Raw genomic sequence first — 18,030 nt, forward strand, 5'->3', positions numbered from 1 at the left:
GAATGGCTGGAATTTTAAAGTCTATTGAAAATAGATGATGAGTTCATAAATCTAGTATTGCATAATTAACTGTAACCTTGCAATGGGCTGTATATACTTATTTTAGATAACTGAAACATCCAGTGCAGTGGCTTTGGGGAGTTTTAAAAATATAAATGCCTGAATCCATACATTCAGCTTCCAATAGTCAGGAGTAGGCCATCAATTCTATAAACATTACAAGAATTCTGAAGTTTAGCTAAGGTTGTGAACTGCTGTTCTTAACATTTAATTCTCACTTCTTGTGATACAAAAAGTTAAAATTTTGAAGTCATTTTCTTTAAGTCAGACAATAAGTGCACTGCATGAAAAATTTCTTGATAGGGAGAAAACTAGCAATTTGGGCAAGACAGTTATTTGCCATTCCAACCCTACCCCTCTAAATGCTAACAGAACTTCTCAGTCATTTTGACAATCCATACATTCACTTACTACCAATGTCCCAGAAGAATTTGAGGACCACCACTTGGCTGGTATATCTGGCTCCAAAGACAATCAACATTTCACATGACTATCAGCCCTCAAACTTTCTCAGTTCTGTTGTCAAAATGGTTGTCAAATGTCCTGAGAGACAGTGGCTTCGAGGCTTTTCAAGGATCTAACAAACGGATTTTAATTTTTAAAATGGCTTCTTTCTGCCCACTAATAGAAAATTGGATCAAGAAGATGTCTGTTGACACTATGGAATACTATCGAGTCTTAAGGAAAGATGAAATAATGACATTTACAGCAAAATGGGGTAGTTCAAGGAAATTGTGTGTAGTAAGGCAAATCAAGATGAAAGAGACAAGTACTGGATATTAGCATAGTAAATGATTTGACAAAGCCCAATACAAAAACAAACGGATATCACAACAAAGTGAGGGTTGTGAGGCTATTAGGGATGGGAGTGGGAAAAATATAAAGTGGTTGCTTTGCTGGAGATGAAAATTTTAAAAATGATTAAGGATAGCACATGTATTATTCCTTTCCTTTTCATCATAAAGCTCTACCTAGCCTTTTTAATCTCTAACCTGAAAAGTCAGAAGTACATAGTGACAGGTTGCAAATATAGCTTAACCACTCCTCACTCCGGGTCTCTCTTTCCCACTAAGGAAAACAAAGTGAAATAAAAACCAAACAGAAAACTAACATGGAAAACCAACCCTAGTGTTTTACTATTGTTAATTAATACTCAGAGGAGAATGAATACACTGGGGAATGGGATTCTAAAGGTTATCACCAGTACCAGCAGACATAGTATTGCCATGATTTTCCACTGATTATTCTTTATGCGGAGGTAGACAGATTCTTTACCATGGGTTTTCCCATCAACCAGCCAATCTGCATGTATTTTCAAGTTCTTGATTTCAATGAAGTACAAGACTTTGAGCAGCACTGAGGTTTCTGAATCTTGGCAGCATTCCAGTTTCTACTGGGGAAAAGCCAAAGTGATAGACAGACTTGGGCCTCTCCTTGCATGGAATTTACATAGGTCACTTTAGACACAAGGTTGAAAAGGGTTTGCCCAGCTCACTAAAGTAAGTTTGTGTCTAGAGAGCAACTGCCCCTTGAACCGTGTTACTGGTCTTAAATCATCATTTAAAGAAATGCTTGAGAGGGAGTATTTTTCCTTACTCAAAATATTTCATGTTATATTTCTTAACATATTTCCCATTCTAGAGACAGTTCTGTATGACCGTTTATTGTAGAGTATAAGCCTCTAGGCAATAAAGTTAACAACACATAGTTCTAAATATCATAGAACACAGAAACACAGAAATCACCTATATAGATGGAAGCAGTGAGAATGCAGGAGAATGGAGATATTTATTTTTGCAATGAAGTATTGCCTAAACTACTTTCATGCTTCTAAACACATTTTCAGACAGAATATCACCAGCATTGCAACATATTCATTTTTATAATTTTATTTTCATGAAATATTTTATGATTTTCATTCATTCACCATAATTTTCATAATAGTTATTGGGAATCAAAATTATCTTGCTACTGTGAGACAATCTAGTAAAAGTACTTTACAAATCTGTATATATTTTTGAAATATTGCAAACTTGTGAATGTCTAATTTTGAAGATTATGTAAGTCAACTACTGACTGAGAAATAATTGAGAAATATAGTCCACTTTGATAATCATTCTGCTAATTGTCAAGAAGAATATAAATCAAAATGTGAAAGGAGAAAGAAACAAAAATTAAATAAATAAAAGTCACACTTCCTTACCTGAAAAATTTTCGTGCTTAGGCTTCTTATTTGGTAGTGATAAGATGTGTCTTTTCAAATAAATAAGCAGTCTTCAGTGTTTTTATAGCAGTAGTTACTACAGAAATTATACTTCTTTTACTTCTTGTCTTGAAGGGTGAACAAAATAAACAAACTGAAAATACTACAATGAATGGTGAATGATGAAAGATTTACAGTACAAAAAACAGTGTAAAAAGGAAGACAAGTTTAAATATTGTTGTGTAAGAAAGTGATGAAAATAATACAAGAATGAGAATAAGTAAAATGATAGGCTGGAACATCTGGGAAAGTAAATGCAAAGACAAAAAAAAGAGTTAATTAATAATAATTTTTAAAACTTAAGTTTATATCAACAAATGCAAGCACTGTTTGAATTAAAAAAATCAAACTGTATCTTAAGCTTACATTTACAAAATCTGAAAGCCTATTATTATGCAGAGTGCCTTCACTTCAATTTCAATTTCACCCCCCCCCATATATTTTTAAAAACCACATGCTCAAAGTATTTAACAATCTGCAACAAGGAAACTAAAAATAAATTATTTTATATAGTAAGTAGAAAAAATAAGCTTCAGTTTCAAAATCCAACCAGTTTTATCATAAAACATTTTTTTTTCATAGCAAAGCAAAGCAACATGCAAGGTAAATAAGTTATAAGTTGCGATTTTCATTTTTGTGGCTAACAGGCAGTAATCTAATATCATGCTTCTGTGTAGAAACTGATTTGTAAATTTAAACCTCTCGCGTGTCTTAAAAGCCATGCATGCCGTTGTACTTCCTTGGGTTCTCCAATGGATACAGGAAACCAGGCTTGCCAGAGGCAGTAGCATGGCCAGTTTTATTTCATAAATTCTCTCTTATGTGGTGAACGCTGACAAAATGCATTGGTCTTTAAGTAGCCACCATACCTGGCTAGCGCAGCTCAGTCCAATTCATCAGCTGTGCTTCTACAAATTAGGATGAAGGAAAAATGCTGGCTTTCCCTGTTCGGGAATAGTTATTACTATTTCTCTGAATTAATATTGCCTTAAAGTTAAAGAAAAACACTCCTTCCCCAGTCCTGAGATCTCCACAATAGAGCTGTCAGTGATTTTTTCTAGAAAAAATGATCATGTAGTTACTAGGACATGGTAAAGGAGCAGCTTCCACTTGTTCCTTTTCGTAGGGTTCCAGACACAACGACATCTCTCCTTGCCCCGAGTTTCTATATTTACCAGTAGTTATGTATCAGTCCTGCTTATTTAGTGATTAAAAAAAAAAAATCAAAACTCAATTTGAATCTTGACTCTAAACAGCACATCCACAACTGAAGACTCCTATTCAGGAAGTTCTTAGAGCGGATCTATTAGAATGAGTGCATTATTGAAAATGTTGGCCTTCAATAATAATACATCTTTAAATCCTTTAATCTTTACACATAAAAGAAGTAAAGTGGGTGTGACAAGCAGAGAGGGGAAATAGCTATCAACTGACTGGGTTACAAAACCTCAGGACTGAAGGACACTGTGAAAGAGGTGTGTGTGCTGTGGGGCAGAGGGGCGGGGAGGATGCTTCCAAGTCCTGGGAGGTTCTGGACTGGGGCTCCCTAAAGTGGGGTATGGAGGTCGGTGCGGGAAGTCACCCCACTGGGCACCGCAGCTGCCCGGGCCAGCCTCGCCATTGCCTTGGCTCGCAATAGGCAGAACTGTACCTGACTCACGGATATGGGCTCCTCGGCACCGCGTTCGTCCGCGGACTTGGGCACCTCCAAGCGGTCGATGAAGGTCTGCAGCTCCTTCCGGAAGGCCTTCATCTGCGCGTTGATGCGGTAGAGCAGCTCGTGCTCGCGGATGCGGCTGCCGTCGTCTTCCTCGTCCATTAGTCCGAACAGGTCCCCGTTGGCCACGTAGATGCGCGCCTCGGTGATGATGGTGCTCGTGTCAGCGATGAGCCGGTCGATGGTCTTGCCCAGGCGCTCGGCCTCCGAGCGGATGTCCTTCATCTGCTGCCTGTCGGAGAAGCTCTTGGGCCAGGGCCCGGGCGCGGGGTAGAAGGAGCGGGTGGGCGTGAGGCAGCGGATGTTGCGCACCTCCTCCGAGTCGCTCTCGCCGCCGATGGGCCCTTCGCGCTTGCGGTGTGGCGGCCGCGAGTCGTCATCGCTCTCCTTCTTGCCCGCATCGCTCTCTGCATCACTGTCGCGGGGGCTGCCACGGATGCCCAGATGCGAGGCCAGGTCATAGCGCTGCATGTTGGACATGAGCACACGGTTCTCGTACTGCAGCTGCATGACCTTGCCGCTCAGCTCGTTGATCTGCAGGCGTGCAGCCTTCAGCTCCTCCTGCAGGGCCTCGGTTTTGGCACTGTCATGGTGCCGCGCGCTGTCGTGGCTGCCTGACTTGTACTTATACTTGTTCAGCTCCGCGGTGATGCGCTTGTTCTGCTCCTCCAGGTCCGCGACGTTCCTCCGCAGCAGCTCGGTCTCGTCCTCCACCAGCTGCAGATGCTGCCGCAGTTCCGACAGGGATTCGCTCTGCTCCCTCATGAGGGGGTTGGCAGACCCGTTGAAGTCATCGCCCCTCAGGTCGTCCAGTTCTGCCTTCAGACCTCGGTTCTCCACCTCTAGTTCCACGATTTTCCTGCCCAAGATGTTGGCTTCTTCCTCCACTAGCCTCAGCCTTAGCTTGAGCTCCGCCTCTCTAGTGCTGGGAGGCCCCCCGGCTTCTCCTTTGGGCAAAGGACTGTCTAGATCTCCATAAAAGGATCTGTACTTCTGTAGCTCGTGTTCGAATCTGTCCTTTTCTTTGTCGATCTTAGCCATTTTCTTTCTCATTAAAGCAGCTTCTTCTTTCACAAACTGCAGCTGGCATTTCAGATCTTCATTGTCCTCCTCATTTGGGAAAAAGAGGAGAAAATGGTAGGAGATCATTATTATGTAAATCAAGAAACCAACCCTAAAACAAGGGCATCTGCAAAAGTAATTCATTTCCCAGCAATTAAGATTTAGTGAGAGGAGAGAGAGGCTAGAGAGGTGGGAAGGGTGGAGGGAGAGGTAGAGGGGGAGAGATTTAAGAAACTTAAAGCTCAGAATAATATTATACCCTACACATTGTCTTTGGCTATCATTCAACCATGTATTGTTGTTTTTTAATATGGTTGGAAGTCCCCCGTATATCAATATAAAACTCATTTCCTGAATGCAAACTAGTACAACCACTATGGAAAACCGTTTGGAGGTTCCTCAAACTGCTAAAAATGGAGCTTCCCTATGACCCAGCAATCCCACTCCTAGGTATCTACCTCAAAGACTCAAAAACACTGATTCAAAAAGACACTCCCATGTTTATTGCTACTTTGCTTACAATTGGAAGACATGGAAACAACCCAAATGCCCAAAAGAAGATGACTGGATTAAAAAGATGTGGTACATATAGACAATGGAATATTATTCAGCAATCAAAAAATAAACACGTGCCTTTTGCAGCAACATGAATGGAGCTGGAAAAGAGCATGCTTAGAGAAATAAGCCAGAAAGAAAAGGAAAAACACCGGATGGTTTCACTCATAGCAGGAGTATAATGGACTGGGCAAGAAAATAACAATAACAATGAAGAGCTATATACCAGAGATATTTTATGGGATGGAGTGAGGAATGGGATCGAAAACAGTGGGGGGACGGAAATGCCCTGGACTGTGGTGATGGCACATGGATGATTTGGTGATGGTAAACCCTCAGGGATTACAACCTAGATGGGAAAAGGCACAAAATGATGTAAAAACAAACTATTATATTAATTTAAAAAAATTCCCTAGAAGGAGCAAGTGGTCAATATACTGCTTTTTATTGAGAACTTAGTTCTGTGACATTCTTAACACATATGACTTTAATATTCAACATAAACTTTTCATTAAGTATTAAGTGCTTGATTTAAAGATGTTTGCTAAATTGTTCAGGTTACTGAGTTAAAAAGTGACCGGGGGGCCCTCCCTGGTGGCACAGCAGGTTAAAGCACAGCACTAAGAAGCTCCCTGGCCTGGGAGGTGACGCACATGGTGCAGCAAACCTCTCATGGTCCACCTACTGCTCCCCTCAGCAGTGTAATTTGTTGATCTGCCTGTTCTGCTCCCCACTCTGTCTCTGGTTAATCTCCTCACTGCACCTGCACCTCTGGCCTGTACCCTACTTCTGTGTGCATTTAAAAAAAAAAAAAAGAATCTCATTATTAGTTGATTTTCAACAAAGGATTTTCAATAACATTGAAAAACATTATTTTGTATAAGAATGTTTCTTCCAGTAAATAGTACTAGAACTGCTTTATACCCATAAAAATGCTGTTATCTTTATATCCATAAAAATATTGTATCTATCTGTCTGTCTATCTATACACACACACATATATATATATTTGTTTATATTTACATGTTTTATATATATATATTTACATGTTTTATATATATAGGTAAATTGAAGATGACTCACAGGCTTAAGTATTAAAGCTAAAATTATGTTTGTAGAATAAAACATGTGATATAAATGGAGCTGGCAACATTTCCTAAAAAGGGCATAGAATGCAGCTCTATAGATGAAAAATGCTAAGCTGTACTGCAATAACAAAAAGTCCTAGTTCTCATATCAAAAAAAAACTTTTTTAGAAAATGAATATATAAACTCTACAGAGAAAATATTCACTATGTATATGTATGCATAAAGAATATATTTAAAATATTACAACTCAAAAGTAAAAAATAAAAAAAAAAGTTAAGTTTTCAAGAAACACTTTAAGAAAGGTGACAGAGAAAGGGACAAATATTCAAAATACACTGGAAAACTATTCAACCTCATTGCTCACCAGGGAGATTTAAATTAAAACAACAGTGGGATATTATTATAGGCCTGTCAGAATGTATAATTACAAAAACACCTATAACAACCAGATGTTAGCAAGAATGTAGAACATCCAAGGGAGGTATAAAAAGGCATGAAATATGTGACAGCTATCTTAGCAATTTCTAATAACATTATACGTTCATCTCAAAATAAACCAAGAAATTAAGTAAAAAAATGGAATAGAAATGCCTTCCTTCCCCAATACTGCATGCATTAGCTGTGTTCAGGTAAAAAGTGTAGCTTGCACTGCTGGTGAAGATGAGAAGAATGAGCTTCTTGCCAGATATTCAGAAAACATGACCCAGAGGCTCCTGGTGGTCTAGGGTTAAGTCTCTGTGTTCAGTTTTCTAAGGCCTGAGTTCCATCCTCAGCCAGGGAGCTGATCTACATAGTGCAGCAGACCTCTCCTGTCTCACTCACTGTTACATGTTTTAGTGAATCTGACTGTTGTGTTCCCCACTGTGTCTCTGTTGCGTCCTCTCACTCCCCCACACCTCTGGTCTACATCTCAGCTCTTTTATGCACAAATAATTATGATTTTTAAAAGGAAACAATGTTTGAATAGAAAGGTGACCAATATGCTTTTTTACCTGGGCTAGGTTTTGTTGGAAAGTAAGGATAAGTGAGATTGAGAAACTAGGTTGGGCTATAGGAATGACAGCAGGCCTAGATCACAAGATAGGGCTTTCGTTTGCTAAGGAAAAAAAAAAAAATTGGCATAATACTGCAGTTTAAGTCTAACTGAAACAGCAGTGGGTGTGATATAAATCACAGATTGGTGCTCATAACACTTCACTAGGCTATGTTGAGCAAATATAAAATGAAAGAGTACCATATTGATATGTATGTAAGCACTCCTGCCCAAAGGAATGAAGACATAACAATTTTTTTAAGACATCGACATATACTTCCTATAGCAAAGTCATTATTAGGGGGGTGTAATGGGTCTGATACTCATTTTATATATTTAAAAAAAATTTCCAACATAATTAGTGTGATAGTTTGGGCAATGCTAATAGTTTAACAACCTTGTATGCCAATGTACTTATATCCTCTCATTCTGTAACTTAACTATTGTAATTTACATTTGGAGTGTGGAAACATTAAAGCAGAAATTGTATGGAAAGGTCATGGTCTATGGTAACTGAATTGTAAACATTTGCTGTAGTTTTCCTCAGTGGATTAGAAAAAATAAATGTTCTGAGATATGAAGCAAGTTGCCTCTTATGTTTGTGTCTATTAAATACTTTTAATAACTGACAAATGACATAAAGATGATGCAGGGTCAAAAGAAGTGAGCTGAGGCCGGTTTTGATTGAAATAGTCACCATTAGGAGTTAAACTGCCCTTTAAAATGCAATCAATCTATACAACATCTTTCTGTTAGTTTCTTAATTTATAGGTGAGTAAAAGAAGCCTAGAAAGAATGACTTAATATGGTAATATGTCTGCCACATGGCAGAGATTTCCACCTAAGCCACCTGGCACTAAAACCAGTATTCTTTGTTGCTATATAATGTCATTTCTAGGCTGTTGGGGCAACATGTAAGGAATACAGCAAAGAACTTGGAAAAAATATTGACAGTGAAATAGAAAGCTATAAAAGTATAGTAGGTTGAACAGTGTGAAACTGCCACTCCACAGGTCAGCATCAACCGCATGTTGACAATTTGCTCAGAGACCATAGAGTATTAGATTGTGTGTGTTCAACATGTGCAGAGCTGCAGACACCAGGCACTGATGGGTCACTGCTGATAACACAGCCCTTGCCTATAAAATGTCCTGATGAAGAAGAGGAGATGAATACTTAAGTATTATAATAGCACAGGAAGCTTGCAGGAATTCAAGCATGTGAATCAATAGCACTGAACTTTTGACTCAGCAACAGAATCATGAACTGTTCTGTAACTGAGACCTCCCAAAACGCTTCCAATCATTCTCCTAGAGTGAGTTTTTTTGGGGGGAAAATCATGTAATAAGCTTTGAAAATGATAGAACTGGAAATGATAGCAGGGACTTCACAGTATACAACAGCATATAAATGCCTAGGACATTTGTGTCCTTGAAATAAAAACTAGGGGGTTGGAATGTAGTTTGACTGTTGTAAAATCCCAGGTTCCACTGACAAATTGGGAAAACTGTGGATATATTTTGCTAAAGGAGGCTCGAGGCACATGGAGTGGTGGAAAGGTCTGCAGAGCTGGGAACAAACAACTCAAAATTCCTGGGTTATAGAACATTGCTGAAAAAAATAAAATTGGGCATGAAAAGCATGACAATAGGGCAAATATGAATTTTTAAAAATAACCTGATGTTTAAAAACATGAATTTTTAAAAATAACATGACTTAAGATTTTAGGAAGGAGCATGTGGCATCTTCTCCCTAAATAAGGGAGGGAAGAGACTTGATGGCAGCGTGTGAAATGAGTCTCAGCAAAATATTTCATGGGGAGGCTAAAATTATGGCAAAGACCTGCAGGGAAGCTGCAGTGAGAGAGCAAATTCGAACTTGTTAAGGAAATGGAGAGAAAGGTACAAAATAGGACTAATGATCTTGGTATGGGACTCTCTGGAATTCTAGAAAATGCTAAGGTCTATAAATACTCTTTGTAAACACCAGGAGAAAAATAAACCAAGAACAAAGCAGGAAGAAAGAAGAAAAGGGGAAATAAAATTTAATGTTACACTTTAAAATGATGATTAAAATCAACTCTTTTCTAATTTTGAATATTTAAATATTGCTTTAAACTTCTTATCTAACGAGAATTCTACACCTAGTAGAATTTTTTAAAGTATGCTTTTATACCACTGATTCCAACAAACACATTTAAGTCATTATGGAGTCAGTGTCACTTCTGCTTCCAAATACTTTTTTTTATTCTCTCCCGACCCCAATTCCAAGTAATTCTTCTTAAAAAAATCCTATTTCAGGCCCTCCCTGGTAGTGCAGCAGATTAAAGCACAGCACTAAAGCTAAAGCCACTTCCGCATGAGTTCGATTCCTGCCTGCCCCGGAGGTGATCCACATGTCCTGACAGACCGCTCCTGACCTGCCCGCTGCTCCCCTCAACAGTGTACTTAGTCGATCTGCCTGTCCTGCTCCCCACTCTGTCCCTCGTGAAGCCTCTCGCTGCCTTGAGCCTCTGGACTGTACCCAGTTCTGTATGCACAAATAAATAAATCTTTAAAAAAAAAATCCTATTTCACCCACCAACACCTTCTATTCACCCTGAAAGCAGAGCTAGTCTTTCCTGGGCTGAATTTCTAAGGTTCTTAACAAGTCCATATTGAATGCATCTGTTAAAATTTATTTCATATGCATTCCACTTATTTCCTTTTTCTGCTTCTTCACTCTCTGATATAGGGAATCACATCACTGTAGGATTCTGTAAATTATGTGCCTTTTTCCTCTCTCCATTATCCTTTCATCCATCATTCATTTCTTCACTCTTCCCTGATAGTATAGGAATAGCCATTCTGTTAATTGTATTAATTATAAATGAATAGGATTAATAGCATCAATACAGTTCTCAAACATAGTAACATCTAAAATACTAATGACTTTTTGTTGCATGCTTACAATATCAAAGCAGCTATAACAGGGATGTTAGTACTGGCTTCATAAGCAAATATATTGACTGCTTTGAATTGCCTGTATCTGAGCTACATAATTGATATGAACAATTTAACTTTGTTTGATATTAGTATATCTGGCTATTTAGTCTACTTATATGTACAGTTCATTATTATATACATTTAGAAGTACATGATGTACTATTTGAAATTCCATTTCCACATACCTCTGTGGGAGTCTGTTGAGCCTTTTTTTCAGATTTTGGCAAATCTTTGCTTCCTCTTCTTTTTAAGGATAGCTGAAACAAAACATGAATATATTTAGACTGGTAAACAGTAAGTGGAATTGAATTGTATATTTTCAAGTATCTAAGTATCTGTATTTCATTTGACAAAAATCAAGTCAAATGCAAAGTGTTAGTTCAATAAAGGAAGAAAACAACCCAAACAACCCAAACAAGATAAATATATACTTTTTTTTTAAAACTTTGGACAGGGATACATATTAGAGTGGACAAGTAGCTGGCAATTATCTAATTAACCGAAGAAACATAAGAAAGAATGCTAGTGTGAAAATGCAAAAAAAAAAAAAAGAAAGAAAGAAAAAGAAAAGACCCAACCTGGACACAATTTAGATAGCTGACTCAATATATTCTTTATATTTCAAATGAGAAAATCCTCGTTAGCATTCTGTCACTACAGAAAAAAAAAGGACCAATAGTATTTCCACTGTTGGATTCAGGGTGCTATAAATTTGTACAGACAAAATGCCATGGGATTGATATAAAATTTAAAGAACCGTCTTCCTTCTTCACCACACATCTACACAAGCACAAGCAACACACACACAAACACTACAATAGGAATGGTAGATGATAGTGAAATGTAGACAGCGTGTGTAATCCAAAGGAGCGGGCTGAGTGGCATTTAGGCCCAGCTATTCATTTGCATTTTCAGTACAAAAATGTGGCTTTTGTCAAGAGAAGTTGGGGATCTGGATTGCTATAATAAACCTCCCACATTTTATCCACTGGCTCTAGTTAAAATCCAAACACTCTACAATTAAGAGTACATACTTTGTGCCATATCATTTCATAGACCAGCAGTGTATCACGTTTAGTGCTCAGCTCTTTATCTTAGCACTAATCTAATAAGAAAGTTATTTTTATGTAGATAATAATCCATATATATGAATATCTACCACATACCAGATAATGAGTTAGAGACTCAAAGGTCAGTTAGATAGCCCAGAGGCCACTAGGAAGCTCACAGCTTAGCAATGGGATACAGGGAAGCAAACAATCACAGGGCAAGTTGGTAAATGCCAGGCTTGTGGTTCTGTGGAGCAGGGCCTTTGCTTCAGTGTCATCACCACCATGAGATTAATACTTGCCACAAGGCAGATGGTGGAAAAATATTCACTGAACTAAAGAGTGAATAGAAAATATGAGGCTCTGAAGTCAAGAGGATGATGAAGGTACAGATCATTGCCAGAACAAACAGGAAAGGCTAGTTTAAGAGAAGCCTTCAAGAATTTGCAAAGAACTGCAAATTAAATTCATCACATGTTGATTTCTAGCCCATATCCAGTGTTAAGTGAACGCATATGCTCAGGCACAGAAGGCAGAAAATACAACCACTTTCATTCGGTTTGAAACAGTAGTCCATGTGGTTATTTATTTCTAGTTTCTTTAAAGAAAAACACTCTATGTTGTTTCGATCTTCTTAGGAAAAAAAAAAAAAAGCTGTGGGAATTGATTCACCATAACCACAAGTGATTTAGGAATCAACCAGTAAAAACAGTCCCAAGAAAATCAAGATGAGAAGGAGCTGAACTAATGTATCTTGGAATATTCTATGGAGAGGTTCCCTGCACAGAAACACCTGAATTCATTTTATCAAGCATTTACTTGATAAAATTATTTTACTTTGAAATGGTTCCATTAGATGTTTATTTAGTACTTACTAAAGTACTTCATAAGGTATCTTTGATATCATACCTTGTCTCTGCTCTCTATGGGGTTTTACCTTGGTAAATCATGTGTTCACTTTGTAACATAATACAGTGATGAAAGCAATGATATAAAAACTATATTAACTTGCATTGTTTATTGATTCATATCACACACTTCATATTTATCTCAACTAATTCTTATTCTCCTCCCCCTTCTTGCTTCACATTACAGAGTAAAGCTAAGGTTTGGAGAACTTCACTCCATTTTTTTAAGCAGAGGTTCCCAAAGTAATTACCCAGAACACCATGAGTGTCACTTGGTGACTTGTGAGAGATGCAGTTTCTCAGTACCCATCCCAGGAGTATTGAGTCAGCAACTCTGGAGTAGGGCCCAGAGAGTATGGTTAACAAGCTCTCCAGATGATGCTGATGTGTGCTAAAGTTTGAGAAGTACAGATACAAAGTAGAATCTAGCCATGTCCTGATCTTATCTATTGAATCTCAAAGGAGACAGACTTAGTCCAGCTAAGGACTGGAAATGGTGTAGAAGCTGGGGATGATTTCCAAAAAGAAGCAACATTTTATCGTGAATCTTTTAGATGAGAAGTGAGGCAGTCAATGGAGAGAAGAGGGAGGGAAGAACAAAATCATCCACATAGAAAGATCGTTTGTGGAATGCAAAGAAATTTGGTGGGTTGTAACAGTGTGAAGAGTGATGCGTGAGTTGCTGATATAATCTTCAGGAACACTGAATAAAGCTTGGATTTTATCTCATTTATCTCAAGACAATTTTACCAAATTGTCTTTCGAAGGCCAAAAAGGAATATTAAAGGGATTTTAGCAAGATACTGTCCATAATCAGACTGTAGTAGAAGAAATACAGAGTCACAAAAGTAGCAATTCAAATGGCCATGAGGTAAAGAGGTGACATGCAAGAAAAATGTTTTAGTTCTGAGCATTTTTAATTTTTCTTTTTCATCCATTTTATAGATATTTTTTGGGTTCTGGCATACTTATGAGACTGGGTGATATAAAATATGACTGGAAAATATTTTATTTGCCTCTCCCCCAAAAGGAATGAATTGTTAATGGTGATAAAAAGGATAATTAGCTGAAATAGTTGACAGGATTAACTAGGGATAGTAAATGAAAAACAAAAAAAGAACCCAGAAAATAAAGAAGCAGTATGACTCCAGATCTGGGAAAATCATCCAGGAGGGTGATATTGGAAGAATATGCAAAATAGCAGTAACAAAGACTTGGAGAAATGTATAATTTATAGTACACTGACTTCTGAGACAATGGGTGTAGTTTCTCTCTCTAGACATGCCTTAAGGATTGAGGTCAGCTTCTGGAGCTGAGGAATTTAGACTTTATCCTGTGGGCAATGTTAAAAGGAGCTTTCTAAATTAATATGAAAGAAATGCTGAAAGTAGGTCATTCTTCCCTAAGAGTTATTTTTCTATTTTATTTAAATATCACTCAACTGAGATGTCAAACTCAAAGAAAGTGCTGAAAAAAGGTTTCCCCTTGTATAAAATGTACTGCTTTTAAGGACACTCTAGGACTCTAAAAATCTTTAAATGTCACATTTAAATTTTCAATAACTGTTTAATCATCTCTTTGATATTCTAGTAAGTTTTTATTAATGCTCTTATTACATGGAAATAGCTGAGATCCATGGGTAGAAAAAACAGAAATAGTGTAAATCTAAATAGTCTCTTTCCTGTAGTAGGGAATAATTATCAGCACTTTCCCTATCTTCATCCAGTCCCACTTTCATCCACTAAATCTAGGAACCTGCATGAGGGAGTAATAGCTTGTGAGGCTAGAACTAAAGCCCAGATTTTTATCTTTGTTACCAAAGTAAGTACTTTCAGATATCCTCTTGATGAATATGTTGAAAACTTGTTCACGTCTTAATTCCTTGCATTCCCAGCCACAACTTGCCCCAAAAGGGTTGCTGTTCATTTTCTCCAGGTGAAGGCTAGGAATTACATAGTTTTGCCAAAAATCATGTTTGCAGAGAAACTATATAAAATGGATTGTTTGTGTTTCAGTATATTTCAGACTGCCTTCTTCCCTTAATTGAAATGTAGTCTACATAATATGTAGTTTCCTTAATGCTGAATTGTTTTACAGCTTTTAAACAACAGAGAAGAACCAGTCTCAAATATCATTGGAAGATGATATGATTTTTAAAGTCTCATGTTTGGACAAAATTAAAGAGATTCATCGTAATGTGATTAAATCAAGAAGGAAAGTAGAACTGTGTCATTATCTAGGATTTATTGGGCATTAAATGTGTGCCATACACATTTCTAAGCACTTAATGTGTATCCATTCATTTACTCTTATAACAGTCTTATGAGTTTGACACCATTACCTGAAGCACACAATAGATAAATCGCTCACGTAGTAAGTTTTAGAGCCAGGATATAAATTTTCCAGCTTCAGAGTTCTTGCTCCAACTGGCTGTATTACATTATTACTCCAAAGTAAGAAAAGAACAGGGTTATATAATTTTGAGCAAATCCTTTATGCTATTACACCATAGGTGCATGTGCTTGAAGCATTCATTCACACATATTTATGACACAAGAGCAATATGGTTTCATATTTCCAGCACAGGGATCAGCAAAAGTGACATGCAACTCAGTAGTGTTCATAGACATCCTATAAATGCTCATGACTTTGGGGCAGTGTTGGGAGAGAGGCATAAAGATTTCTGACTAAAGACAGAAAGGAAACTGAAAGATACAGGAAATCTGCTGAATGTGCTGAATGGTTGTATCTCCCCAAATTCATATGCTGAAATCCTAAAGCCCAATGGATTGATATTAGAAGGTGGGAGGTGACACAAGCTATGGAACTTCTATCGACTGGAAAATTCTGGATAGAAAAGGAAAAGCTCTGAAAAATCAGAATTTCCATGCTAGCTCATGTTATGACCCCCTTTTTTGTAATATCAAAATATTCTGAGCAACCATCAGCTTGCAACCAGATTACCTTAGCCTCCTAAGCGCAACCTGGCCCAGGAAAGCAAGCACTACCCCAGGGCGGGAAATTCTTCTTAAAGTCAAAAATATTACAATGGGCTGATTAATAAAAGCAATTGGCTGTTATAGCAAAATCAATACTGTAAAATAGGACAGTACTAGAACATGTTAAAAATTACAAGTTCTTTAACTGCCCGGATGAGACTCTAAATCTTATCTACTAGCTTACTTGAGCTTTCTATTGCTTAGTCTTTAAATGAGGAATCTTACTATCTCCTTAAGTCATTTACCTACAAGAAAACTTCACCCTAATCTTCGACTTTACCCCCTTTTACAACTTCACCTTGGCCCGCGACCTCACTTTATCCTCTTTCACATCGCCAACCCAGCCTCCACCCTAGTCCTCAACTTGACTTTACTCTCTAAGATGTCTCAATGAGAATTAAGGTTTAAAAGGACTTTATTTTAGCCAGTCATCACTGTGATAAATATAATGTTAGCCTTAAATTTTATGAATTTATGTATCTACCTTAAATTTAATAGATCGATTTTAAGAATAATAAATGTTGCATCTCATAAGACCACAAACTTCTCAGAAAAAAAGATGATTGTGATCTCAGTGCAATTCATATGCTAATGTTATCTCACTGCTCACTTCAAATATATAAAATAAACTTCTGCTGACAGCAGAACAGGAAGGCTTGCAGGCAACTCTGATTCCCCTGTCTTCCTCTCTCCCACTCCCCCTTTTCACCTCTTTAAGGAATCTCAGCTCGCCTACGCCACTCCCACCTTAAGACTCTGCCTGTTCTGCCCCCACAACAACCCGTGATTGGGGTCAGTCCCTGACAGGAAGGTAATCAGAAATGATGGTGGAATCTTCATGTATGGGATTAGTACTACTTTTAGTCCAGATCATCAAATTCTGCTGTGATGCCTCCTCAAATGATACCTACTAACCAGTTAGTAGTTCTGGGACACAAGCAGAGGGTCTGAGAATTCAACTCAGTTCTCACACTATATGCTTAGAAAGAGCACCAGACTCCACCAGCTAACAGTTCAGTATTACAAGACTGCTGCCCCAGAGCAAGCTCTCACACAGCTTGACATGCTTGAAAGCCTGAGCTGTTGTTAGCTATACTTCTCACCCACCAGCCATATGTCAGAAGTGCAACCATCCTCTCCTTACTGATTAATTTGATTTATTTGATTAATTTGCTAAAGTAGCTCACAGAACTCAGGTAGCACTTTATATGGTAAGTCACCAGTTTAATTGTAAGCAGGATATAACTCAGGAACTACCAGATGGAGGAGAGGCACGCACTGAAGTATGGGGAAAGGGAGTGATGTGTCCAAGACGTCTCTAGGAACGTTACTCTTCTAGCACTTCACATCTTCACTAACTGGAAGCCTTCTCTTCATTTATTCAAGAGGCATGGTTGATTAAATCACTGACCACTGGCTAAACATTCAACCTCCTGGGGCCCAGACTTCAAAGTTTCAGTGGGCTGAAACTTTGGGTTGGCCCCCATGGCAACCAGTAGCCTCCTCAAGAGCTTTCCAAAAGTTAATTTATTAACATAACACAGGGAAATCCTTTTCTCACACAGGAAAATCAAAGGGTTTTGGGAGCTGGGAGCCAAGGGTCATTGACAAAGACTAAATTTTTCCTATAAATGACAATATCCAACTGATCTTATAAAATGAGACCACAAAAAACTCCCTAGTGGTCCCTTTCATTATCTGAGACCCAGAAAAGGACTCTGGCCTGGCTATAATGGCACCTTGATCAGATACAGATTAAAGAACAAGAAATAAATTGTTGTTTATGAGCCACTCAGCCTATGGCATTTTGTTACAGTAGCTGGAATGAACTCAGGCTCCCAACTATGGAAGGACTCTTGTCCCTAAACATCCTTCTTCCCTTTCATTGCAATTTAGACTTCTACCAGAGAGCTTTGCAGAGGAGGGGCAAGTGACCCCAGAGATCCTGCTCTTGACCATATTCTCCATACTTTTCTGTAAAAGCATGAGATGGAGTCCCAAGCTTTATATCAAGTGATGATGGGGGTCGGGGGAAGCACAGGGAGTGAGGGTGAGTGAAGCATGTCAGCATGATCAGGTCACATCTTATTCCTGTACAAAACCTTCCAGCCATTTTCCATCTCAGAGTCAGACTATGCTTTAATAGCCTAAGACCTCAAATACACACTGGATTTATTCTGGTACCGTTTTATAAAGACTTAATGAGGCTTCCACCCAGACCAATTAAAATAGATTCTGATCTTGGGCCCAGGAATTTTTTCAATGTTTCCAGGGTGCAGCTGGCTCTGAGAACTACCACCAAGCCCTGAGC

The 18,030-nt window shown here is 38.2% G+C and overlaps 1 protein-coding gene across 6 annotated transcripts in view; it reads right to left on the minus strand.

The window, feature by feature from the left end:
* Window positions 1-2,441: 2,441 nt before the first annotated feature.
* Window positions 2,442-18,030, minus strand: part of SOGA3 (SOGA family member 3) — a 41,022-nt gene continuing 25,433 nt past the window's right edge. For 3 of the 6 annotated variants that reach the window (XM_004673837.2, XM_012721454.1, XM_012721459.1), the window contains 3 exons: window positions 10,949-11,020; window positions 3,975-5,150; window positions 2,442-2,565 (listed from right to left, as the gene is read on the minus strand). In XM_004673837.2, coding sequence (XP_004673894.1) covers window positions 2,455-2,565; window positions 3,975-5,150; window positions 10,949-11,020 — 1,359 coding nt within the window. In that variant the 3' untranslated portion in view covers window positions 2,442-2,454. Of the gene's footprint in view, window positions 2,566-2,606; window positions 5,151-10,948; window positions 11,021-18,030 lie in introns of those variants that run through there. The other 3 variants (XM_012721472.1, XR_001145170.1, XM_012721468.1) reach the window with 3 other exon arrangements.

This window comes from Condylura cristata, unplaced genomic scaffold (assembly GCF_000260355.1).
Source record: "Condylura cristata isolate star-nosed mole 26May11 unplaced genomic scaffold, ConCri1.0 scaffold00001, whole genome shotgun sequence".
In the NCBI taxonomy this organism is placed as follows: Eukaryota; Metazoa; Chordata; class Mammalia; order Eulipotyphla; family Talpidae; genus Condylura; species Condylura cristata.